At 45.7% G+C, this 27,491-nt stretch overlaps 1 protein-coding gene and 1 long non-coding RNA gene across 3 annotated transcripts in view; both read right to left on the reverse strand.

Annotated features, from left to right (window-relative positions):
- On the reverse strand, positions 786-8,579 carry LOC110408417. Its single transcript, XR_002444317.1, has 2 exons — positions 8,498-8,579; positions 786-6,147 (listed from the first exon to the last, which is right to left on the reverse strand). It is a non-coding gene; the product is annotated as an uncharacterized LOC110408417 (long non-coding RNA).
- Positions 11,228-27,491, reverse strand: part of KCNQ2 (potassium voltage-gated channel subfamily Q member 2) — a 47,075-nt gene continuing 30,811 nt past the window's right edge. For both annotated transcript variants that reach the window (XM_021416600.1, XM_021416602.1), the window contains 2 exons: positions 22,150-22,273; positions 11,228-21,451 (listed from right to left, as the gene is read on the reverse strand). In XM_021416600.1, the coding sequence (XP_021272275.1) occupies positions 20,732-21,451; positions 22,150-22,273 (844 nt within the window). In that variant the 3' untranslated portion in view covers positions 11,228-20,731. The remainder of the gene's footprint in view (positions 21,452-22,149; positions 22,274-27,491) is intronic.

Below are 27,491 nucleotides of genomic sequence, written 5' to 3' on the forward strand. Positions count from 1 at the left end.
TGCTTGCAATAAGAACGGATTTGGACGTGGGAGTCAGGCTGCATTCATGCTCAACACAGCATGAAATCCTCCAGTACACACTACATCTCTGGAGATTCGGGTTGCTTGTATGCAAGATCTGGCTTTCAGTTCTGGCTCCTGATTTTAATTTCCTATCTTATACAGGTGCTTGGCTTGGGAGCCTGCACTGCTGCTGGTCCTGAATGCTAATTCCCACCGAACCATACGAAGCAGCTATTGTAAATGTGATAAGGAAGCACTGGGAGCTAGTGTCACAGTCTCAGCTGATTGTAAACTGATATTGCTCCCTTGCTTAAGTGGAAAATTAGCTGAAAAAAAAAATCATTAAAATATGGTAGGCATTTTCTTCAGGCTGTTCTGAGGGCTGCAGTTCCGCCATGCATTCAAATAAGTTCTGTACTCCCTGTGCCCTTGTAATACAGAGGAATTGTCTGTCAAAAAGTGCAGGACTATCTATCTGTTCACCGATCTGCTGTAATTAAGGCACTTGGAATGTTTATGGGATTTGGGCCCTTGCATCTGAAGAGTTTTGGACTTGTGCCTCCATTTTAATCAAGTACGGGACTGGTTATTATTAACACAGGACTTTGGATGCATGTGTCTGCTCACAGAGCTAATGAAGATAGATTCCTTTCGCAGAATAAATTACAAGCCAGGTCCTGCAACCTCTGTTTCTGAGGTATTTCTGGTGAGTAAGGGACTGAAAAGACGGCATAGATGGATGGATGTTCTAGAAAGTTCACAAAAGACAATCTCATAGATAGAGCCAGACATGACAGACTCCTCTTAAATTTAAGGATTAAGTATAGGATTCCAAACAGTTAACAGAAAAAGTCATAACATGTATTTTAGACTGAGAAATGAGAGTTTAAGGCACCTGAGAGCTATTCAGACTGCTTTGGACAGCTCTGTAGTGCTGCGGATGCTGTGCCAATCCCAGAAGCCAGCACCTGCAGAGCTGAAATTTCAGTCTGTTGGAAATTTCAGGACTTCTGGGGCTGGTTATTATTGACATTATACTTTTATTTTGGCAAAAGAATTTATTTTCTACCCGCGGGGTGGGGCTTTTGACTTCTGACTCAGTTCCTTGGGATTCCCACTGAGACCAGGTATCTCAGCCATGATGCTGCAAGGAGTCTTGAATGCAATCACTCTCGGTGTGACAAAATAGCTGCATGCTGATTATCATAGCCTGAAATCACACCATATTGTGGATCCTGAGACAGTGAAGTATCTCCTTCTCCTAGCTGTCTGGCTGAATTATATTATTTGTGTCCAGATTCTATCATACTGGGTTGCTATCTCTGCAAAAAGCAGTAAATTAAAGCTCCCAAATAACTGCTTACTGCCCACAGGCTATCTCCTATTGCCATATTCAGTGCTTATCACCCTTTAAAAGCGAATAGCTATGACTTCCCCCATGATCCTGACACCTGACAAAACAGCATTCTTTTTTTGCATTGTATGTCTTGTTTTGTTATGTGTACAGAGGAAAAGGGAAGGACAGAGGGGACAGAGCTGATTTGCTTCCATAATCCTACCCAGCACATCAGTATAGACAGTTACAGGGTGCCAGCTAACACAATCACATTAGATTGACTTAATGAGAGAAGCTTAAACAAACACATTTCACCATCCGATGGGATAAAAGCATGTATAAGGTTTTTCTGCTCTGCCTCATCTGGAGGGCTTAACTTTGTCATGACATAATTTGATTTTAGTTGATTACGTGCTTATGCGATTTGGCAGGAAAAAAAAGCCAAAAGGAAGAGTATGACACTTCCATATGTGTCTATGCAGTTTAGATAACAGAGCGCTGTCTGCTTGATGGGAATTGCCACCGCTGGGTTATCCACAGAGCCAACTTTGCTCTACCCTTCTGCCATTCAGAACACCTCCAACCCTGAAGGCATTCACAGATCGACTTCTGACTTCAAAGCGGGCTCTGAGGTCGCAGCCAGCCTTCCTCTGGGAAAAGGATGGGGCAGGGGGCTCCTGGAGGTGCCCCAGCCCTCTGTGTGTGGCACCCAGGGGAAGTAAGCTCCATTTTCCTCTGGAAATCGCTCATTTCAGCACTCTGCTGGTCGCACAGACAATACCTGTATAACTTACAACAGCAGGAAAAGTTAATAAAGCATAACATTCCCCCTCTAGCTCGCGTATATTGGAATCAATTTATTTTTGTGAGAATCATGCTCACGCTTGACGCTAAATCCTTTCACTTTGCTTTCTGTCAGCACTGCACACACATGCAGATGCTGGGTTTTCTCCTCCAAGGAAGGTGAGACATCAGTGTGATGTCTACAGGTTTGTAGGAACAGAAGGACTGGTAGCAACAATAAGTTATTGCAGCAAACGTCCTTACAAAAGAAAGCAATGAAATACTCTATTTAACTTTTCAAGCAAATGCTAGCACATATAAGTCTAGTTTTCTTTCCAAGCCATCCCTTGGAAGACCTCACACTCCACTGAACTGTGTACAATGACACTTTTCTGTATAAATCCAGTTATATTAGCTGGTAGTAGCACTCATCTATCCTAACATGGCATTAATTTGTTTAGATTTTTTAAAAAAAAAGTTTGAAGAATATGATATGAAGAAGAGCCAATATATCACCTTCTATTTCTGCTTTATCCTTGTGGCGTTCTTTTTCCAAGCAAAGGAGACCACCTCTATTTCATCAGCTATCTGATTCTTACTCCAAGATGTAGCCTGCGATGGAAGCGTACTCGTCCTGAACGACTGGCTGTTCTTATGCATCTTTGGGAAGACCAAACAGTTCGATTACACAGAATGTAGGAAGGTAAAAGAAAGAGATTACGAATACAAAGAGTGCCAGAGATGGTGCTATTCCTAGCTAATGGTTTGTGAGAACAAGGCTTTTCTTGGTGGGATGAGTCTTGGCACCGATGGGGAAGGCAGCTTCATCCTTTTACTGAGGTGCTTCCAGAACTGCACACCCTGAGACCCAAGTAAACCTCCCAGTGATAACTTGGTATCTTGAATGATCCCATAAAATTAGAGTCTATATAGCTACAGAGGGGGGTGGAAAGAGTTAAGGAAATGCAAACTCATTCCAAATGCAAATACCAAGGCAACAGTTTGCATTAAAAATTAGCAGCTCTGAATGTCAGGGAAAGAGTTTTACAGGCGTCATCTGCCACCTTCCAGGCAAGGTATCCAAATGTGGGCAGGCTGCTACTTCCAGAGAGCTGGGCTGGAAAGGGAGAGGTTGTTGGGAAGGGTCTCTGCTGGCTTCTGCAGGAGCAGCTGGGGGAGCTCTGATCTCCCCAAGGGACCCTGCAGGCACCTGAGCTGGGGGTGATGGGGTTCCCATGAAGGACTGCAATAGTCAATGTGGACAGAGAGCGGTCCAAGCTTCTGGAGCCAGTAAGAGGGTGGTTTGAAGGCTGCAGACTTGATGAGCAACAGAAAACATTTGGCAATGCTGGAAAGCTGCAGCTTGACGAGGAGCAGGACAAACACCAGGGATGGGCCAGGATTCACATTGCTTTTGAAGGGGAAGGTCCAAGGGTCTTCTCTCAGACACTGTCCTGATCTTTCTCCCTCTTCTGTTCTCTCTTTTTTTTTTTTTTGCATCAGAACTTCAGGTTATTTAGAAAAAAAATGAACACAGCTTTCAAATGAAACAGAAGCCCCTGTTATCTCAACAGTTTCAGCCATCACTTGCCAAGTTCTGCTCTGGCACGAGCAGGTTTCTTCCATCTGGTGTGCACTGCTAGCTTTCTACATTAAAGTCCTGAACACACGATCCATTTTCTGTAACAGAAATCTTTGTGGGCAGTTGCTAGCAGCTCCCTCTGACTGCCCTGTGCCTCTTAGGCAGGAGATAACGGGGCTCCTCCTGCCAGCTCAGGCCACCAGCAAGGCTGCTGAGAGCCACAGAAGGTCCCTGGCTGCCACTGCACAATCCAACCCCACGTGGAGAATCATCTGCAGGATGCTTTCTTCCTCCTTGGCTCCTTTCAAAACTGCTACTCAGTTTTTGATTCCTTCAGTTTAGTACCTTGGCCACATTTGCAGTGAACGGTAGTTGCAACTGCTGTCGTTGCACACAGTGTTAGCCACGCAGTTGTCTTCACAGAAAGGCAAGCTTTCATGGAGCTCTTTATAAAAAAGAATATTTCTACTGAAGGAAGCCTGGAGGCACTGGATAACGTTTCCTTCAAATTGTCCAATTAAAAACAAAGTGTCCAAGAGCTAATAACCAAAGCAGCTGTTAGCTGAAAATCTAAACCAATTATTTCTAAAATCTGCTCTTGATTGACTTATGCTAATGCACTATTTTATTATCGTGAAGAACCGTAGCTTGCACTGTGGTTTACCAGACTAATAAGGTAGATAACATTTGTTGTGCGTGCCCATGATAAGCACAGACTTTTAATTGACTCAGCACATCACAGCATGACAGCAACTGGGCAGGGCTCTGTGACTGCAGATCTACAGAGGGGGCAAAACTTCTGAAGAAGCTATTAGGGCTTGTGCACATCTTGTCTGCATGGGGAATTAATGAAATATTGCAAGCAAAATACTTCTTTCTGTTCTAGCACCGAGTGCCCCCTGTAAACTCTAAGGAAAGCTTGCTTGACTGTGCCTGCTGCTGGTGGTACTGGAGCTGACAGGAATTTAGGGCATCTACTCCTTCTCTATGCCCACCTTATTTCTCCGGAGGGCAATACGCTGGAGATGTTGTTCTTCAGAAGTGAAGAGCAGACCTGCACGTTTGGGATTCTCCCGTGTCCCATTTGACTTCTGCACAGGCAGCTCAATAAAGGCTTTACAGAAACCCTTGCAAAGGAAGCAGCTTCTTGCAACTGCCCTGGACAAGGGGAAGGTCTCTGTGCTGGGGAGGGCACACAGCAGCTTGGAGCTTTCTTCTCAAGTCCTCAGGCTGTCTGCCCACCCATCCATGGAGAAAAAAAACTTGTGCTTTTTCCTTCTATTTTGCCAGCATTACTGAAGATACTTTAGCCAAAGGCAAGAGAAAAGAATCTCTTTCTTCTTCTGTAGAAGTTTACTTTTTTTCCTCCTTTTTTTTCTCTCTACTGCCTAACACTAATAATACCTTACACAAAAATTAGAACTGGAGCTCAAGGACTTACCAGAACAAGGATTTCCAGTAATCTGTTATCAATATCATCAGCCACCACATCTGTGAGCTGCCTAGACATTTCTTCAACTACACCTTACTACAATCTCCATAACCAGAAAGATTTTAAGACTTTCTCCAAGAAGGAATCCACCCATCACCTCCAGACTCTGGCTTTTCAGATCCTGAGTTGTAGGATCCCCCAAGCACGCATGTGCTCAGTGATGATCACTAGATCAGCAGTCCATGCATACACCTTATGATGCCCTTGATGTACCACTGTCTATGAAGAAAGTGCCTGGTTTATTTAGTGGGATGTAAGCAGTGCTTGGGAGCATCTTTGATGCTGTTCCATGAGTCATGTGTGGCTTTGCAGCGTCCCTGATCAAATCCCAGCTGCGTGGCTCTTGGGAATCATGCTGGGTGTCCTACATGGCATGGATTAAGGGATAAGATCTGGCTGGGGATAGCATCAACTCGTATAAACACAAGCAATTCCTATATAGAGGTTGCTGGCCAATTGGTGCCCTGAGAATGTCATTAAGGCAAAACCAGTGATCTCAGCTGTGAGTCCCAAGGCCTGAATAGGACAAAGAAATCACTCCATGCCCTCCAGAATACATCTCTTCAGATTGCAGAAGCAAGTTCTGTTGCCAGCATTGCACTCCTGCCCACATCGGCAGCTCTGCCGTTCTGCTACGGAGCAACTGGAGAAAATTGCCAGGCTATAATCAAGATATTTTTCACACAGCTCCAAACACCAAATAGATGTAAGGTCATGAGGCTGCTTTCCCCCCTCCTCCTCTTCATAAAATCCATTTTGATACAGATCAATATCTGTGAAGATCGAAGGAGAAAACAGGCTTTGTGAAGCAAACCTCCGCTCCGTGGAAGCAGGGCAGGAACACTGTGCTCCCCAGCAGTGTGTTATTAGGAAGCAAAGTTATCGCTGCAGGCCAGGGCTGACTTCCCTTCTAAGGACATCTCTTCCCTTTCAGCATCTCATTTCTTCTCACTACAGCAAGAGGGTGAGCGGTGAATAAAGCTCAGCACCTGGCACGTCCATTCCCCAGGTTCCAAAGCGTTTTTCCCCTTGCACAATGCAGGACTGGGCTTCCACCCCTCCCCCCAGATGGATTAGGTTGCCTTCTGATTACTGGAAATCTTGGAAATGAAAGAAAGGGGAAAGGTTCTTGCTTTCTTTTTTTTCCTTCATCAACTCTCCTGTCTTATAGCCAACATAGCAAAGAGCCTATTTAAGATTTACACTCAAAAAGCCGTCACACAGCAGATGAAATTCCCAGACTCTGCTAGCAATCAAGCACTTGGCTCTTTTTATCCCCCTTCTTCGTGCTGGGCAGTGCTCAGAGCCTCCCCACATCCCTGTGCTGTACCCAGACCCTGGCACAAGCTCCTGGAATGCTCTGCAGCAGAGGCAGACTGAGCTCTGTGCAGGAGTGGGGAGAAGGGTTTGGTGAAGGTGCCCTTTTTCTGCAGAAGTGGTATTCACTCGCATCTTTGCAAGGCCCCAGCCTGTCATAGCTGCTGCTTTGATATTTCAGATAGAGCAACTTTGTACCCACTTAGAGAAGCCTGCAGAAAGTTGATTGGTAAAGAACTGCTTCAATTCTTTTCTAAGCCATCCCATTTCTCTCTCAAACACTGTATCGATACCCATCGCACAGCATCTCTCTCCAAGACCAGCTCCAGCCATTCCAGCCCTCTCTTCATTAGGAAGAAAGGAAGTAAATAAGAGCTCAGCCAGCCCCAGTGGCTCCTGCCCTGCGGTGGGAGATGAATTGCATCGTTGCCTTCTATGACTAATGCAGAGTAATCGCACTAAGACTTCACAAAGTGCCATACATCTTCAAAGAGCTGCATGTCCATTAGCTAAATAGCACTGCTCAGTGCAAGCAAGCAATAATGCAGGACGGGGGTAATATAGTGCAGTTCAGGGGGAGGAAAATAGATAACTGAAGCTATGGGGGGAGCCTCATTCCCTTTTCCCAGCAGTGTGTCAAATCTTTGTGCACATATGAGAAGAGAACAGCCCCCGTTCTTTGCAGCAACACAAGTGATAGCAGACAGGACCGGTTCACCACCAGCACGGCGATACATCGCCCGAAAGAACCCAGCCACGAGCGGCGGGCTCTGGAAATGAAGCTCCTGCACCCTCTGCTGGGAGCTGGTTGTGAGCGCACAGTCTGCCCATCACAGGCGGTTCATGGAAAAGCACTTATTTTACCGCGACAGCACACCAACTTGCCACGGAATTCACATCCGTGAGGCTTAAAGCAGCGGTTTCTGAACGCCGCAGCAAAACCAAGCGTGACCTCACCTTGGGGGTGAGGATACAGGACTCCAGCTCCCTGCTGCCTTCCCTGCAAAGCACTGAGAAGGGAGCTTTGGATAACGTATCCAATACTACCAATAAATAACAGGATGAAACAAAAATGCTATTCCTCCCCTCCTTTCACCCTCAGCTTGAAGAGCAAGAGGCCAGGGGATGCTAATACCCACGTCTTGGGTGGTTTCCCACTCCTTCAGTTACACGAACACTTTTCACCCCATATAGGAAACCATTCTCCATGGGTGTTTTTAATATTTGCCTGGAATGCTGTTACTGCTCTGCAAACAACAGAGAAGCTGGGAGACCTCCTACATCTGGGCGCGAGCCCAGACTTTCCCCATGCAAAAATTTAGGGGACAGTGCAGAGCGGCTCTAAAGTGTGGGCTGCAAAAAGGTGCTTCCCCGGGAATCCCTGCCAGCTCCACTGCGTTTGTCCAATTAGCACTTAATTACCATTACTGAGCAGTGGTCAGCGGGTCTCTGGACGCTGAGGGACCCAAAAGCTCAGCTGGAAAAGACAGCAAATTAGTCTGCTCCCAATTAGGCAACGCTCCCAATTAGGCGAGGAGCTCCGCTGCTTGTTCCGAGCAGCCGGGAGGGATTCCCCGAGGAAATCCACACTGCCCGCTCACCGCAGAGCACTAATGTAATTTTTCTGGCTGTTAAAATAAACAAGCAAAGAGGCTCATTAGCAGCACTTCATCACCTTGTCAGCCCCTGGAAGCACGGAGGCTGCGCTCCAGCAGCAGGACGGGAGCGCTGTGCTGGGCTCGCTCTGCCATCTAGGGTCCGTGCAGGGCATGGAAACCCCAGGCTGGAGCACACAACGCGTGCAATAAATGCAAAGCACACTGTGCACTGCTCAGGGATGAGTTAATGCAGGAAGGCTTGAAGCTGTGCTACTGCTTGACCTGCTGGGAGGAGGCATCTCCAGTTCCATCAGTACAGGAACTATTTCATGTAGGGTGGCCTTTTTATCTGTTATCTCAACCCTTTCCCACCAAGAACAACTTACCTCTGTGTGCTTGCTCTGACGATGCTCCATTTGTGCATGGCAGGGAGCTGGGGCGGCTCCACCAAGCCTTGGTGGATGCTGTTAATTGTTTAACCACTTTTAATTACAGCTGCCCTAATTGACTTATATTCACTGGCTCCTTCATGCTCTGATTTTAGTACGAGCTTCAGCTGAGACAAAACAAAACAAGACAAAAAAAACCCAAACAATACATTTAACATTTGACTTCTAAAGAAGAAAACAAGACTTGAGAAGGTGCAGGAACCACGTTTGCACCTCAGAAGGGACAGCCAGCCCACAAAACATTGCCTTTGTGATGGAAAAGGTAATTGAAGAGAAAGCTGAAAATATTCAACAAGTACCAGGCCAACAGGAGACTCACAGCAGTGCTGCGGGAGAGGGATACAAAGGAACTGGAAATATTCCTTCTCCATTGTGGCACTGAATGGCTGGAGCAATGAAGCGTGTCAGCACAGCCAAAGCTTCCATTCACTAGAAGAACATCAGGAGAAGTGTAATTAACGGGCTGCTCCTGGGGGAGCACCCGGCGTTCTGTGCAGAATGGGGCTGACTCAGCTGAGGCTGACAAACCCCTGAGAGCCAGAGGTGGAAGAGATGGGGGTGTTCACTTGTTTTCTTTAACATCTAAACTGATGGGTTTGAAGTACAACCTCGCTGGTTTTCAGTTCCAGCTTCCTGTTTGGAGCCCATCAAGGGCAAGGAGAGAAAAAACTTGCTCATGAGTTTTGTGTGAAAAATCACATGTTCTGTTATCCACTGAGTCTTCGCCCTTAAAATACATCCCTTGTGCTCTTCCTAATGCTTTGGTGTCTGTCTTTCTGTTTAGCTATGCATTATTAACTTGCTTATAGAAGAGTGCAGGTAAAAGAAAACAGCAGCTGCCTTTGCTGAGAAGGTTTCTCCTTCCGGAGAGACATTTTATGTCCAAAACCACCATTACATTATTATTGATGGCAGAGGAGATTGCTGCCAAGAAGTCAATAGAGGGAAGTTGTGCTCCAGAGCAGCAGAGGAGCAGCATTAAAGGGATGAGGGACTTCATTCATGGTTCTGCCACTGAGTTATTGCACAGTTTTGGAGAGGAAAATGGAGTCCGTTAGTAGTACTACTGTTTCAGCCTGGGCTGGAAATTGAAGTGCTGGATTCAGGTGTGTTAGTGGGGTCAGAGCCTGCAGCTGCTCCTTGGGCAGAGAAACTGCAGGGGTCTTCAGCTGCCTGCCCAAAATTAGAATTGACATCTTACAGCCCGAGTGCTTGTAAGGACTCGTGCTTACCCAGTGAGCAAGGAGGAAATCTGTCTTTAATTGTCAAGGACAGTGTACGGTTTAATTAGTCAATGAATGAAGCACTGAGATACTGGCATGGGGATCCTGTTAGGAACAGAGCTTAAACCTTGCCAGAGTTTATGGCAGTGAGCTCAACCTGCAGAAGTTCACGTCCTGTCGCTGCATATACATCTCCAACCCCAAATAATCACACTTCATTAGGAAAACAGCTTTCACTTAACTTCCTAGAACAGCTGCTTTTGGAGTCAGTGGGCTGTAAACCCACGTAGATGTGCCCCTGGGCTACCCCACTGCCTTTGTGTTTTTGGAGCTGCAAGAACACACACCAGCAGGCAGGCTTTTGACCAGTGCATGTGATGAGCAGCTATGGGTTCTCCCTGGTAATTTAAAGTGAAGGTACACACAGCACATATTATTTGTGTGGGCATGCAGTAGGGATGCTGTATCTGCACCACAAGGGCTTTTTTTTTCCTGCATCAGCAAAGAGCCTGGCACTAAGCCTATTCAGATGACAAGGGAATGTGATCTAGTAAGCTGAGAATTTTCCTGTTTATATCACCGGTGAGAAACATAATGAGATAAAATATAACGATGTTATTTAAGTGCACCTTAATTTGCCACGTCCGCCTGGGAAAGGCTCACACCTGGGCTCCTGTAATAGCTTTGGGAGGATGGGCACTGCTGGTGGCTCGCAGCCAAGTCATCTGCTGTGCCCAAAATGAGCCGCTCCTGCCGAGCTCGTGTCATAGCCTTGTCCCGTGACCAGGAGGCTTTCCAAGCACTCAATCCTCTCGATTCTCCCTGTTTATCTCTTTGGAGAAAGCATCAGTGTGGAGGGATGGGTTTAGCTTTTCCCTTTTTTCTTGCAACATGAAAGTGCTGTTTCATCGCTCAGCCTTGCTATGGAAAATACCGTCAGCCCGTTCACTTTAATCCTCGAGAGTGCTCTCCAAAATCCAGCATGTGCTTTCTTAATTTAGGACCAACGCCTGGTAAGCAAGATAACATGTGGGGCAGATAAAGGTGCAGTTCCTTGGCTCCGAGCCTGCTTTGATGACACCAGCCTCTATGTGAGCACGGTGATAAGATGCTGGCATGGGGGCAAACAGCTGCAGGAGCCATCCTTTTTCTGCCAGGACGCGGCTGATGCCAGACTGTAAGAAAATCAATATACTCCAAGGACTCCAAATGGATGGTGTCCTTGCAGCTAAGGGCTCTTGAGATTTCTAAGCTTGATTTTAGATGTCAGAAAGAAGAGCGCTGTCTGAAGTCAGCAACAAGGGAGGCAGGTGTGAAGGATTAACGCCAGGCGTGTCCCTCAGCCACCATCTCGCACCTCCTCAGTACATCCCATATTAAGCATGTCCCCAACCCGCTGAGAAATCACCAGAAACAAAGAAACAAACGAAGTACGCTCAAGAAGTGCAAAGAAAAATAAATGTGTATTTCATCTCATGAAGGTTAAATCTCTGGTAATTTTACTGAATGCAAATTTTCCATTCTGATGCTTCGAGGCTTAAATTAATGAGTGTGATTATTTAATTTTCCTCCATTTCCCTTCTGACAGCAACCATCGCTGTTGATTCTAATATCACACATAGACAGTTTTGCAGCTGCCACAGTCGTCCACGTGAAGGTACACCCTGTGTCATGCTCAATGCTAAAAGCTTGGGCTATGTTGCTCTTCTGCAGTGCTAATGTGAAACCATCTGCGTCTGTGTCGTTCTGTTCCTAGCTGTTCCCTTAGAAAACTACAGGTCATTCCCTTGGCATCTGTCCCTAGAAAATGTACATTGCACAAAGTCATGGTGGAAATGTACAGTGGAAATTACACATTCACCAAAAAAAAGTCCGATTGCTATATTACAAGAGAAAGTGTGTACCACTCAATACATACAAAACGTTCGAAAATTGTACAGAAGTACCAAAGGCATTATGAGAGATTCTTTGGAGATGAAACAAAAGTGCAAAAAAGCCAAGGCAACAGAGCAAATGAAAGGAAGCAAAGCAGCAGCTGCCTTTGCTTTCTAAAGGACAACCAAACTTCAGTGCTCAACGGAGCCTGAGATTTTGATGAGCGGGAGGTGAGGGCGTGCAGCACCTTCTCTCCCCAGTGCGAGAGCAGCTCATCCCAGCACAACGTTCACCTCTCTGCTCATCCTCAGGACAAGTGCACGAACCATTTCTGGCCCGATTAAGGCCAAAGGAGCCAGATCCTGCTGTAAACTGTGATAGCTTCAAGGTATCTCAGGGAAACCACGACATACTCCAGCAGTGAGCATGCCTTTGGTGTGGGACCTTTAAATGGCTCTTATAACTGATGATTTTGGAACTAGAGGTGAATCTCAGACTAAAGTAAAAATTTAGTTCCAATTTTTTTCAATGGCATCCAGCAGCATTTAACTGGAGAAGTTAGCTCTTCGTGCTTTGGGTTTTTTTTTTTGTTTTTTTTTTTGACATTAAACACTAAAGAATAAGTTCTATCCAATCTTGTACCTGTGAAAATACGGGCAAAATTAAATCCTAGAGGGGAAATTGTTTGAGGTTGATGAAATCTCAGTATAGGGACAATCGAAGACTTAATTTTTGATAGGAATGCTATCAAAATTGTCTCTTATTTTGGTTTTACCTACTCTCCTGCCACTAAATGAAAGAAATTCTTTTCCCCCATGCATCTTAGATGCAAATCTTTCTGCCTTAAAGCTTCTGTGTGCATGTGTCTGTATACACACATGTACAGCGAGATGCATGTGCATGTGTGCAAACAACACACATCATCTGCAGCCAAAGTCGTGTTGTCCTTTCATCTCGCAGGTTATGACAGGCTGTGAACCTCATTCAATCTGTACAGAATTTACAGTTCAGATGAACAGCAGTGAAGAATACACAGAAATACAGCAGTGAAGTATTTTAGAGCTGTTTGATTGCTTTTGTTCCAGTGTCTTTAAGTAACATAGCAGAAACAATCTCCCTTCGTTTGGTTTCCTGGTAAAATCTGGCTAAAGAAGCATCTGAATGTGGTGTATTTCCTAACAAGACAGGATCTTTGTTTTCCCCTTGTCCCATTTATGTTGAGTCACACCACTAACCAGACAGGTAACGCTTTGTTTGGCATCTGTTCATCACACACACGCCTATTACATGTAAGGATAGCTATCAGCCAAGTGCATGTAATGTGCAATCTGTGTGCAGTATATGTGGGTACTGTGCCGAAGTGACACCAAGCAAGATAGATTTCATACATACAATGGCTATACTGGAGAAAGAGTACAGTTTTAGTGTACGGGGCATTGCTGTGTAAGAACAGTAGCACCCACCTATACAAATTACTGATAAAAGAATAAAACATTTCTGAGAATAATTTATTGAATCTCCTAAAGCATTTGATATACCACGCAGCAACTGCAACTATGCTTAAAATGTGATCTTGATTAAAAATAACAAAATCCCTGTAATTATCAGTTGTACTTTGCCCCCGTCATCCTGAAATTCTCAGGTTCTGTACATAGGTGTCTTTTTTTTTTTGGGGGGGGGGAGGGGGAAGAAAATTATCAATTTGAATTTTAGGGTTTGGAGTCAGGTAGTGGGGAAGAGTAACCAACACAGAATGGTCCACATCCCACCCACAGACAGGAGCAGCTTCAGCTCCAGGGGAGATGCTGGACCAGCGTGGATAACCAGGCAGGACAGAAGAGATCTGTCACCTGCACTGATGAGTTTTCCATCAGGAAGAACTGAACTCAGTGTCTATAGAGATGCTAGAGGAGCTAGCCCTCTATACCCACATCTGTAATAAATCCCTTTCAGGAGCATCACTGCATATGTGAAATAGTGGGTGATGCTCACTGTGCTGGTCAGATTCAAGAGGTTACAGTGAAACGCTGCTCCTGCCTTAATGGGAGATGCTCACAGCATGCTGGAATACAGAGGCATTGTCTCAGCTTGGCTTGCAAGGTTTGTGCCAAGATTTCCTTGTGCAGAGCGGGAAGGAGGGAGCAACTCCTCCAGTCCGCACTCAGCAGTGTCACAAGGAACTGAAATCCCAGGGCAGGCTTCACCGGCAGCATGACATTCAGCCTCAGTTTTGGGCCAGAACCATCCCAACTGGAATGCTGAGCATGGCTTCTACCTGAAACCATTAACCCTGCCCTAAAATTATAGGCATAGCTGTGGGTGAAATCTAGCCTGAGCTTGGCACTGTGTTTTGGAAAGCTTTGTAGCTGCAGTTAGCTCAAGTTTCTCAGGACTAGGCAAACAGATGCTGCTTGAACAATTCATCTGAGGCTGTATTTGCAGAAATGAGGAGAAATGAAGAAGCTTCAGGTTTCCCTGGCAGCTTCGGAAATAGCACAGCTTGGACTAGCTGCTTTCAGAGTCTCCCTGTTACCAAGCTGAAGGCTGGCATGCAAAGCCACATATGTGCACCGCTGAAGGGTGCTGGGGAAAGCAGCTCTTGCTTCAGGGAGCGAAAGCATCAACACTGTCGGAGTCTGTGAGCTCTTCTTTGAGACCTTCAGTTTGGCACAAAAACCAGAACTCAACTCCCATCCCTGTTTTCCCACAGACAGCTCTAGCCAAGGGGACAAACCCCCACAGGGTGCTGCGCGAATGGGCAAAGCAGACCCCATCCATCCATCCCATCAGAACAAACCAGGGATGTGCTGAGGCCATGGCAGCTCAACAAGGAAGCAAATAAAGGACCAAGAAAAAGCAAAACTGTCATGCTGACAGGACATAAAGGCTCTTTGGGGCATCTAGAGATGCCAGGCCAAAAGAAAGTCTCAGAGCAGAGTTCTGGCACTGCACGTTCACTTGTACGTGGTCTGGACAAGGAATGCAAGGACACAATGTCAAACCAGATTGCAGCAGCATCACAAGAGATACAAGAGACTTCAAACACCAGCAATGTGGGCAAATCCTGAAGGCCTTGTGAGTCTGCTACCATGGCAGGTGATAGCAGTGGCAAAACTTTTATGGCGATATGAAGGCAGCTCAGTGCCCCTCCATAAGGAGAGTAAGAAATGCTTCCGTGAAATATCGATATGGCACAGCTGAGGGTCCCCAGGATCCCACAGTGGTGTCAATGAAATCTCCAAAGAGGGTTTCCAAAGCCTGGGAGTTGCATTCTCCCCTGCCCCTTGGGCTTGGCTGCAGGCACAACACACATGAACACCAGAGCAGAGTGCAGAGAGCCCTATGGGAATGAGAAACATGGCAAGTCCCACACATATGGGATCAAATGGCATCTCTTAAATTAAGGTCAGGGCTCTGCCTTTGGCATCGCCTGCCCTGCTCTGCCTGCTCCTCCATGCGCTCAGGAAGGGCTATCTGGGATGCTCTTCTTCAGAGGCATCTGGGTGGAAAGGAGCTTGTTACGCACAGCCAACAAAATTCACATCTTTTTCCTTATTTTCTCCCCATATACACATTTCAATGGCCCACAGGTTACAGATGTGTGTTTTTTACCCCTTATAAGTGGAGTTTGTACATGCCGTATCAGAGGGATGAGGAAATGATCAATCGTAGCATGAAAGACACTTGGTATATCAGTGTTACCTACAGAAGCACCGCAGCACCCTACGTGATGGGTCTCTGGGAGGATGGCCTCTCCCCAAAATGATTCTTTTAGCTATGTCACCCCTCTCCAGGTACTACAGCAATCTGGGAGTGCAGATACAGCTGGAGCATATTGCTGTCTACTCATCTCAGGCTGCATGCAGTAGCAGGCAAAATTGAGACTACAGTCAGTGAGATAGGCTGGAAAGCACATTCATACATTAAAAAGGACACGGCTGCTCCTCCTGCAGCAACCGCTCCTTGCTGCTACCTAAATTACAAGCGTGATTAATACGGTATCAAAAGGTGTGTAGTCCCTCTCCCTCTAGACACTAATATAAGGCAAGCAGTATTGTGTCACTGGGGCATCAAACACTAATGGTATACTAAAGAAGATTCCTATGTATTATTATCATCATCATTATTATTTAAAAAACCCTATTGTTATTGTTAATAAAAAAAAAAAAAAGACAACAACCAACCAACCCACAGCCCTTGCCCTAAGCAGCTTTTGCGCTGTGAGACAGAAAGGTTTGTGTGCTAAAAGCAAGACTTTGCTTTTACACCTCAGGACCACATCCCTCCACGTCGCAGCCTCAATGTTACGTGCAGGTGAAGGAGCTTTTGTATCTGATTTCCTTGTTCCTCATTCATGGAAAGGAAGCTGATCAAAACAGAAAGGGACAAGGGTGTGCAGTCGTGGCTCGGAGCACTGCTGGCACAGGGGACAGTGCGTGGGGGAGGGAGGGATGGAGGCTTGGTGGCTCTCCCAACCCAAAGGCTCGCATGAGTGTGGATGGAGAAACAGAAAGACTTACCCTGCTCCTGGGCTTTTTAGCATTCCCAATACAATTCTCAGTGCTACGGGCCTTTATATGGGATAACTCATATATATTCCTTAGGAATTTCTTATAAGGGGAGTCCTGAAGCAAGCCAGTATCATCTTCTGGTCTCCTATAAGATGAATTTTTCACAAGGCCATAGCAGTTGCTATTCAGGCAGGAGGAAGACCTTCTGGATGAGAAACAAGACGACCCTACCTCAGTGCCACCATCCGAGTGCCCACCTGCCCCCAACGAGGTGGGTGAACCTGACCCCGCACTGCCTCCTCTGGCCTCTGCAGGACACAAACTCCAGTTTCTCTTTTAACGCTTTCATTTTGTTTTTAGTAATAATGTTGCCGTGACCATGATGGTCTGAGGATATAAAGGAAATGAGGTTTGCAGTAGCTCCCGCCTGAGAAAAGGATGAAGAAATACGTCTTTCCTTTCTCTTGGGTAACAGTTAGGAAGGGGAGCACTTGTATTTGCAGTGATGTTCTGGCTTTTCAGGTAGATTATACAAACTTGTTCTAAAAATTCAATTTAAAATCTTAAAAATCAATTAAAAATGTAAAAATATACCTATTTGTCTGTAAATAGCAATGGCCCCGTAGAATTTATTTGGATCTATTAAGCAGCATTTGAAATAAAATACGTTTTTAGAAAACCTGATCTATCACATAGTCTGTCTAAAGAACTGTAATGGCTTTCTGAGCTGAACAAGAGTTGTTTTTTTTTTTTCTGGTGTGTTCCTTGATATTCTTGTTCTAAAAATTATTAATAAGAAAATGAGTCAACAAGGAAATTCACATACAAAATCCACACTGGAGTAACATTAAAGTCTCTTCCCAAATGTTGGGAAGTGTGACTTATGGCTAGTGCTCTGTTCTTATGTCTCAGGGTCGTGTTAGGAAAGGCCACCTGCACGGAGCTTGCAGCATCTCTGGCCACATCTCTTGTCACAAATATCTCAGGCAACTTGACCTCCCTCTTGGTCTTGAAGCACCCAGAAGAGTGCATCAGGGATTACCCCATCCCACAGGTGGAGTCATCCATAGAATTTGTGTCCATGTGGGCACGGGCAGCTCTGGAGCAGTTCAAGATGGCCTGCTGGAAATTGGGCCTTCCAGTGCTCTTCAGCTCTCCTGTGTTCACACTTAGCGTGGTCCGAAGCTTCTTTCAGCCCTCCAGGGTCTGACAAAAAATAGGGAACCAGACGTAGGAGGAACAGCAGAGCAAAGAGAGCCCAAGAGAGGCTCAGCAGAGGGACAAAGTTGGCCTGCGCGTCTTTTTAAGAGTCTTTATCATTGGGCCGGCCTTATCAGCAAAGTAAAACTAATTTGTTTTCTTTTAATCTAGTGGTTAAGACCTTTGGGGGGAGGGGGGCGGAGATTATCACCAGGAGAGTGTGATACAAGCATGGGGAAACTGAGGGACTGAAAGAGAAGGCTTTGCAAGGAGCATTATTGATAAAGAACAAAACCTTCATCTAGACCAGGCTCTGTTCCCATTTACACAGCCATGAATCGTTTCTCTGAAATAAGAGCATTATTTGGAGTCAATTCTGGGATAAGTTAACACAAAATTCCAGGTCAAGCCTTTTTGCCTGGATGAACAAGAAATGCTGATTTATGGGATGGCTGTGGACAAGGGGGTCAGAAGTTCTTTGAAATGACACTATGGATTAGAATGCAATATTGCTTATCTCTTCCAAACAATTCTCCACGAAATTTGTAGCAGTAAGATACAATCTATGCTGTACAGATATAAACCTTGTTTTCTGTAATTGTGGGACAGAAGTAACACCTTTTAAAGCTACAAGCCAGGAAATCTTTGTAGACTTTGGTATAGAAATTTACTTAAAGACGGAAACACAATTCTTCCTATGCAGTCCCTAGGGAGGTAAAGGACTGCAATGTGGAAAACTTAAGGTGGACACAGTGGAACTACTTCTCCTCAGGGCACACTGGCATTACCTGTGTTTGAATGTATAACATCAGCTGAGCAAGAGAAAGAGGTTTTGCAGTAAAAACTGGGAAATGCACATTCAAAATAGAGCCAAAAGAGCTTCAAATTTAGGACATGATGAAAATTACATTCCACTTAAATTGTGCCTTGAAGTACTATTGGCTTTGTCACTTACATTTAAGATGAGGCAAGAACCTTTGCTGTAATAGGACCACACAACATCATTCTCAGCCTTATCTGGAGCATTCTGTGCCAAATTTCCAGCAGGCCTCAAAAAGTAGTTGCAAAAAAAAAAAAAAAAAAAAAAAAAGATAGCAAATGTTTGTTATCTCTGATTTGGTGAAAATCTTGCTCTACCAGGAGGAGTCTAAGCTTGCAACACAGCAGGGCCAAATCTGCACAATTTATGGCCATTTTACACTCACAGAGGAACAGTTTCACTGCATCGAAGTTAAGGACATCAGTGAGTTCACTTTGAACAAAGGAATCTGGAGCCAAAAGGAGATTGGGAGGAAAAACAGATAGTGAAAAATTGCAAAAGGAAACAAACAAACAAAGAAGATCAAATGGGAAGGAAAGGAACTAGCAAGGCTGAAAAGTCAGGGCTCCCTCTAAAAAAATGTTTTCCCCTTCTGGATGCAAAACTGCAGGAAAAGTTGTGCAGAGCCTTCCCCTACTCCTCAGTCCCATGTGGAGCCCTGAATGTTGGCCTGAGCACTAGCAAAAGGATGGTTTTACCTCCTGTCTGTAAGCTCACAGACTGCACCCACATCTTCCCAAGGGCCAAAACAGTTTGGGCCTCACCTGGCTGCTGCCAAGCAAACAGAGGGAGAGGAAGCTGTGATTCTCCCTTCAGCCCAAACAAGGCAATGTGCAACCTCTCAGAGGCCACACAGAAATTAAGCTGTCACCTAAATATCCTCAGAAGCTGTTGGTACAACATGGGGAGATGGTGGAGAGACGGGGTTTAAAATCAGAGATACAGCCCTGGCTATTGCAAAAAAACACACAGGGGATTTGGGCTGTAGGTACACAGGAGGCATCAGAGGCACAACGCTGTTTGTGGTGTCCTAGCCTTGGAGATGGATCCCAAAACACGCTTTGTCTGATCCATTCTCTTGCCAAACAAAATCTCCATCCATGTAAAAGATCACTTTGTGGCTTTTTTTTTGGTCCCAAAAGAAACACCCTCACCTTCCCCCAGCTGAACACACTGCTGAGGTTCTTGATAGCAACACAATGATCTTTCCAAGACAAACAAGAACAACAAAACAGGGCAGACTTGGATTGGCACAACTTGTGGGCGCACACAGTTAAGAGGCTTCTGAAAGATCATGAAGAAACAAAGAAGTACCTCTTAATTCAGCCCAAGGGATCCAAACAAGCCAAAGGATGTCCAGAGGACGGGGGTGTGACATTCTTGCCAGGGCAGAAGAAGAAAGGGAGGATTTTCAAGGGGCATAGTGTGTGCAAAAGTGTTCAGGCACAATGCAAACTGTAAGAAAAGGGCCCGCTCTGACCAACAGGAATTCAAAAGGATGGAGCTCAGCACTTAGGTCGCAGCAGTGCGGGGACCACAGCGTGTTGCATATCCAGCTCTCCCTTTGGTCTGCTGTTGCTGTGACTCCACAACAGCCCTACTGGTCACGAGAACGGCTTCATACCATGGCAGCCCTATGGAGGCACTGCCTTTGGTTTGCCTTTGCTTCCAAAGCACCTCCAGGTCATGTCAGTGGGCGGAGAGATAATTAAAGACAATACATGGTTTAAAATATAAAATTCCAGCAACACAGTCACTTGTTCTCCTTGTCTGTCTTATTTCTGTGCTCCCTGGGTTGTCTCAGCTCTTGCATGCAAGGTCAAATTTTTGAGTTTTTCAATTTCCTAAGCAGTTGGACAAGGAGAATTTCCAAACCATGCTGGTTCAGAGCAGTCCCCTAACCTGTCCCACTCTGAGGCCATAACTTCTGTTTACACAAATATTCCAGCCACTGTCCCTCTCCTCCAGGGGCCTGTACAAAATTTCCATGTATTATTTTGGAACTCTCCCATCTTCCTGATTGTTAATGATGAACCACAGAGTAACATCCCCCCAGCAATTTTCATGCGACCTGAAATCTAAGCTGGAAACAGACACTTGTTCATTCTGCGACTCCAAAATACCAAAAGGTGTAATCACCAGTGCCACGGTATGGCAACTGCTCACCACCACTTGACGTGACTTCCAAAAGCCCTGGCCGGGTGATTTATTCCTGCCCTGCATCTTTGAACATTCCCAAGAAATGCAAATTGCTTATCCTGCACCATGAAAAAATTTCACCTAAAGATCTTAGAAAGAGAGTATGAAAGAAATCCAGACTTCACGGCTCCAGTTTGCTCACCACTGTGACCTCTTCCACTCCCACAGGCTTGGGCCTGCTCATTCCCCCCCAAGAGTAAGCTGCAAGAAAGCATCCGGCAGCTAAGGATGTCCTAGATGGAGGAAACCCTTAGCTGTCCATCTCCTTGAGAAGTTCAACGTGAGGACAGCTGGAGCAGGCAGCTGCCGGGGCTCAGCCATGGCTTGAGGCTGCGAGGGGCCCTCACTGCCGGGGGGCCGACCAGCCCATGTCACTGAAGGGTCCCTCGCCCGTGGCTGACCTGGGAGGAGGGCCACAGGGTGTGCAGAGGTCAGAATCGGTGTCCGATTCCCCTTCCGCAATGTAGGGTCTGATTTTGGCCACGGCTGCATAGCAACCGTTGTTAAGGATGTCCAAATTCTCTTTGGACTGGGAAATGCTAAAGCCGCTGAAAGAGCGCTCCAGTTCCTCATGGTCTACCGAGGGGATGGAGATGGACGTGTCGCTGTCTCTCAGGGCACTCTCGTGGTGTTTGGTGGTAATGTCTTCGTTCCTCAGGTACTCGGCGCTCGCCCTGTGCCCGCCGCTGTAGGCTGACAGGGAGCGCTCGTGGGATGGCGGAGGTGGGATGCGGACGAGCGAGCCGGGGTCTCCGACGGGCGAGGAGCCGTGGCTCTGCCGCTGGTAGGGCTGCTGCTGGCACGATGTCGAGGGTGGGCAGGAGTTGGTTGGGGCCGGTGGGGCCGAGAAGTTCTTCTGGCCCATGGAGCTGGTGGACCTGATGATCTTGATGATGCAGCCGTTCTTGTCGATGTGCTCCCTGCTGTCCTCGGGGCTGTGGTAGGGGGGGGCTGGGTCTGGTTCTTTGGACCCGAAGTAGGCCTCCGTCTCCGTCGGTGGGATGCCCATCCTCTGCATGTAAATGTTCACCAGGAAGTCCAGCTTCTTCTCCATCGACTGAACCTGCAAAACACCACAGTTCCAGCACTACATCCTGAGGATGAGCAGCTTCCAATCCACCTAGGCACAAATGTGGGCCTGGACTTCGCTGCCTACGCTGACCTACACCAAAGTGGAACTTTCAGTACATATTTGTCATATTCTGAAACAATTTTTAATTCTCTTCCTCGTTAGCAGGTTTCCTTAAGCTCCTGTGATCTTTCTGACATGCACCAAAATCCAGGAAAGCTGGAGGACTCTTGCATCCTTCTGACATCTTTCAGCTCCTTGCTGCATCTGGCCCTTGCCTGGGCTCAGGTGCTCAGAAGGATTTCTGGGCCTCACTCTCTGGGAGGATTCCATGTTCAGTGAGGCTGGCAGCTGCAGCAGCCAGGCTCACGGACTCGTTTGATACATGTCTAACAGAGTGGCACCACGCCATCTTCAAAAATAAAGTAGATTTTTGGTAGACTCACCAAAAAAGAAACAAAAAGCCTGTAAGAAACAGACTTCCAAGTGCCTAAATCTGTTCTGAGGCTTTGAAGATGCTCAGTGCCCTTTCATAAGATCCATCGTTTCCTTTGCAAAATACTGTTTGCTCTTAGTTTTTCTTTCAAATGATTATATCCTATTGGAATAAAACAAACAAAAAAACCCAACCCCAAACAACCGCACAACACATGCAATACCATCGGACAAGAACCCCTTACACCCCAGTGTACCTGTTTTTCAACTTTCCCAAGCCTGCCCATCATGCTGGGGTCTTCAGGCAGCTCCCCCTCAGCTGGCCCTTTGGTCCGATCCTTGTCGGTCATGGAGGATCCTCTCCCAACGATCTGGTCAACTCTACCAGGATCAGAAAATCCCCCCGCCCCCGGAAAAGGACTGGAGTCAGTTGGAGGCAGCAGGCAAGGATGCTCCGCTCATCACGCCTCCAGGGGACAAAGCAGCAGCCTCTCTCCCCGCTAGCACTCCAAATTACTCACAGACACGCAGTGGCACTGAAGTGTTAATTCAGATGCAAAATTCAGAGCAGTATTAGCAGAGTTTGAAATTATCCATTTCTGTTTATACAGATAAAAATCTGGCACATTATGCACAGTAAATTTGTCCACTGCAAAGAATCTCTGCAACTGGCTTTCTTCCAAATCAATTAGCTTTTTATTTGCACTGAGGCTGTATTATTTTGGGGGAAGATCAAGTTTTCTGTCTAGCATATGTCGGTGGGATTTTTTTCAGTCTTTGCAGCAGTCTCTTCTCCTCGACGCAAATGTAGGCGTGTAATTCTCATGTGCATGAAAATGAGCCCCTTGCCCTCAGATCCAAACAAACAGGTGTGCTGTTGCTTTAATGGAATTTTGCTGAATTTGGTCATAACTCACCAAACAATACCAAATTGCCTCCATCCCAGTGCTGCTGCAGCTCTCACCTGTATCATTAGATGTTTTCTATTTGCAGGGCTCTAAGTTGTTAACATCAGAGGACGTTCTTGCAGTATCTGCAGCTAAAGTTACTGGGCACGTTGTTTGGCACTAAGTTATTTACACAAGTTACATTTGCACTTCCTCCTTCCCAGTCCAAAAATAACTGGGTTCGTAAACACCTCAGGAAAGAGGAGGGCAGAGCCAGTTTGGAAGCTGGAAGTCAATTATTTGATCCCTCCAAAGCCAGAGGAGCAACCCAGTTTTGGAATAGGTTCTTAATGGCAGCCCGGTTCATAACCCAATTCTATGCCAGGCAAACTTTACTCTTGCATAATGCACCAAAAGTAAGGGTGGCAAGGGAAAAGAAGGGTTAATTAATCTGATTGAAACCAAGTTGAGGTATCTTGAGCGGGAAAACTCAAAATGCTTCTTACGCAGTTCTGCTGTGTGGGCCATGGGTCCATGCACCAGGAGGAGGAAAAGGAAGGAGCTGAACACAGACAGACAGGGGAAAATGAACAAACAAAAAACAAGGAAAGGAATGAGACATGAGGCTATTTCCAACACAAGAGCCATCTGTTTTCTTCACGTGTGACGGGGACTTAATATGTGTGTTAGCTGTTGACATAAAGGGACAGATATCAGTGGGTATAGACCAACGCAACTCCCTTGGGTTATATCAAAGTGACAGCAGTTTGCAGTACCAGAAGATCTGGCTCAAAGGGATGAAGTGGGTGAGCATATCACACCAAAGACAGAAAATATAAGCCAACCATTGTTTTGGAGTTTATCTTTGATCCCAGAACATACTTCATTTGGGCAGGGATGAGACAAAATACCATTCAATTCAAAAAGTCATGTTTGATCCTTTGCTTAGCAATATAAGCACAGGAGTACAAGGAGCACCAAGTGCTATAATTACAAGTGTGAGGAATATGCATGCCTTATTTCTCTCTTGTAATAGGAGAAGCGAATTATTGACATGTACAGGAACTCCCCACAAGGGATGCAATTACTGACAAGACATACAGCACAAGAAATCCTACGACAATGTTGCTACCATGTAAGCAAAGAGGTATTAAATTGGATACCTCGGGCTACCTTGATTTGGAATCACAAGTCAAGCCGTAGTACAGCCACTGTACGAACTCCTCTCCTGTATGCACAAGCAAGTAAACTAGTAAAGCAATGAACATGCATTTTAAGAGGCTCAAAGCCTAATTGCTACTGAATACTGGGGAAGACCAAGAAAAAACAGGGTACTCTGCCACATCTAGCACAACACTAACACTGAAATGTGTGCCACTAGTGAAAATGAGATGTCCTTCAACAGCTGGGGAGTAGAGCAGGGAGGCAGGACAGTAACAGAGAGAAAAACCAATCATGGCCATGTTACTGTATATTGTAATAGCAGAGAGAGTCTCTTGCAACCTTATTTCTAATCTTGCAGAATTTGAGGAAGGACTTCGGCTTTCTTCCATATCTTTAAGAGAAAAGCTATCCAGTAAGCGAGCCTCACATGACCCATGGCAAGCACAGGTCGAGTGTACTTCACAGATGGAGTGATCCACCACACTACAGAGAAAAGCACTGACTTCTTCCACCACTGTCAGGTGGGATACAACTTCCTATAGACCTGCTGTGATTTACAAGCAGAGCTTCACAGAGCTCATCCATAAAGCATTCAGAAGCCCTTGCCCATATGTCCTTGATAGCAGAGCCTGACAGAACTCCCGTCAGGATCATTCCCTACCTGGCTATGCCACAATTCAGCCTTGGCATCTTCTGCAGCTCTGAGAAACCAGAGCCTGATGTCACCTTGGCAGCAGGGTCTCATGGACCTTGGGCTTCTGGCAGCTGTGGGACACTGGCCTCAGCGCAGAAGAAGGTGAACCATGCCCTTCTCTCATCACCTGGGTAAGAGAAACCAGGCTCAAGATCTCTCATCCCTTTGCTCCTCATGGCAGAAGCTAGAAACCTGGGGAGAGTGCTCCTATTCTCAGGAAAATGTGGAACTTTCCTTCTGCCTTATCTGATAAAAGAGAAAAGAGGAATTTCCTCTTGAGAACCCCCAGCAGTGCTAAAGCAATCCTGCCTGAGCACTGCAAAGGCACAGCCATCAGCAAAGGGCAGCTGGCCCTTTTAGCCACTCTGAAAGAGTCTGATTTCTTATCCAAACTGGGCAACAAAGCTCAAAAGATGAAGAAGAATGGATACATTTCACCTTTGCAAGCAGTGGGGAATAGTGTATATTCTTACGGCATGACAAGGGACCATCCCAGAGATGCAGTCCCCCCCTGCGCTACATCTCATGGGGAGCCTTGTGCATTCCCAAAATTATCTTGGGCGCGCTGAAGACACATGTGTGGAGGGAAACCCTCAGCTGGGGCTTCAGAAGAGGCAGACCTACACTCTTCCCTACACGGCAGAAGAGGATTCCAAGATTTCTAGAGATGCATGACAAGCTGTGCCATCTGCTGCCTGCGACACGCTCTGCTGGGTCTTAGTTTGGGAGGTGGAGAGAAGGGGGGTTGCTTTTTAAAGTGAACTTTGATATCTTTCCTTCTTTCTCATGATACAAAAAAAATGTAAACTCTTGCATCAGCCACAGTGCAGGTTTTCTCATGCTTCATTATGCTCCATGCTAACAGTACATGCAAAGAGGTGTAATATGTCACCCTTGGGCCAGAAGCAGACATCAAAAGGTCAAACGGCTCAAATGAGATAAAAATGAAGTGTTTGGGAATATATATTCAATTACTTTCTGTTTTCTTTATCTGTTATATTTTTTTCACACAATCCAGGCATTGAAGCCAAACCCCCTTCATCCATGTCACGTGACTGCTCCTTACCTCCCCATTTTTCAATCAGGTTTGCTCTAGACATGTTTTGACCAATATCTGTTGCCTACAAATTCTAGCTGAGGTTGCAACTACTTCAGAACAGGTCTGCTTTGAATCAGACACTGGAGAGAATTAATCCCAATTCTCTGAGTGGGTAACATTTGGCTAAAACAGGGATGTGCTAAAAAGGAAGAGCATCACGGAAGCTAAGCCTGACCCAGAGTTTGGACCACCCCCCCAGCACCCATCCTGTGTGCAGGGCATTCGTTTTCATGTGGAAATCTCGCCCCTGTTGAAAGCTGGTTGCACCTAAAAGGTAAATGGAGCAAAATCCACTTGAATCCCTATTTTTAATTTCACATCAAAATCTCAGTCCAGATAAAAGATTTATTTCGTTTTTAAAGACTAGTTTGGGCCTCATCATTTGAGGGAGGGAGAATTGGGGAAAAAAATGCTTTTCTGAAAGCATCTTTTTTTTTTTTTTTTCCAAGCATGAATTTTGGGGCTTCTGGAAAATTCTCTATTTATTGTATTTCATCTTTGAACCTGCTGAGTGGGAAAGGTAGGCTTTCAGTATTCTCTTTACTCACATCCCGCTAGTGAAGATTACTCAGAGCAGCTTAAAGAAAATTCAAGAGATTTGTCATGTATTAGCACTTCAGCAGGGCAAGTATATTTAGAAAAAAAATACTTGAGGCTAATCTCACTGTGTTTAAAAATCACCTACTGTTTGCACATGGAAAATGACTTTCTAGCAAATATTTCTACCCGCCTTGGGCTCTAGCGGTCTCAATACACGGTGAAAATGCAGCTGTCTGCTGCCCAGGCATGAGAATGCCCCCAAATGAGCAGCTCAGTGGAAGGATGCTCCTCACAGCATCAGCTATGAGTGCAGCTCTACCTAATGCAAGAACTTAATAAGACAGCATCTCATTGAGTGGCTATAGCGTGGGCTGGGCTCTTCTTTCTGCAGACCAAAGCAGGACCTTTTTCTGAATATGAGTCTCGTGGTGATAACATTGCAATGGAACTTTTACCTCCATAGTCAGTAGAGTTGCATCAGCAAAAAGAGATGGCTGCATTTCTCAGCATGAAACACTTCATTCTTAATCTGCCCACCGAGATCAACTCAATTCACAGTCCAAAGGGCCGCAAACAGAGGCTCCTCTGCTTGTGTGGGGGTGTTTGATCTTTCAGAAAGTAGATGGTTTGGGTTACATTGGCTTTGTGGGTAAATATTCCACCTGTTACATTTGAAGATAGTCTGATAAAGTATGAGATTTAAAAAAGCTAAATTTCAACACTGCCTTGGGGAAGACTGACGATAGGCTAGCTGAAGAAACTGATGGTTACTAATGATGGTAGGAATGCCCCTTTTTTTTCCTTTGGCTTGCCTAGTGTGAAAGTTCATTAGTGCAAGTAAATTAGATCATACCCAGAGTAGCAAGCCCTTCTGAGTCACGATTTAGCAAGCTGCTAAGTGATAAATGCCGTCATATAACTGGCATGAAAGGGGTTTGACATTAAGCAAATGAAAAATCCAGAGAAAGCGGCATTTTGGTGAATCCTAACCTAGGCGAGTATTGGGGAGACTCTTTGGAAGAATACATGGGTCCTTTGGTTGGATACTTCTTATGCCGGGGAGTTGAAGGGGGCGGGGGACCCACAATCATATCTATCCTGGCAAAGTAAATAAGAAAAAAGACACCAGCAAAATGCATAATGAAGCAACACGTCGAGAAAAGTTGGTCAGAAAGTCGCGGAAAGAAACAACTGAAAAACAGAACGACAGAAAGA

Source organism: Numida meleagris, chromosome 19 (assembly GCF_002078875.1).
Source record: "Numida meleagris isolate 19003 breed g44 Domestic line chromosome 19, NumMel1.0, whole genome shotgun sequence".
NCBI classification, from domain to species: domain Eukaryota; kingdom Metazoa; phylum Chordata; class Aves; order Galliformes; family Numididae; genus Numida; species Numida meleagris.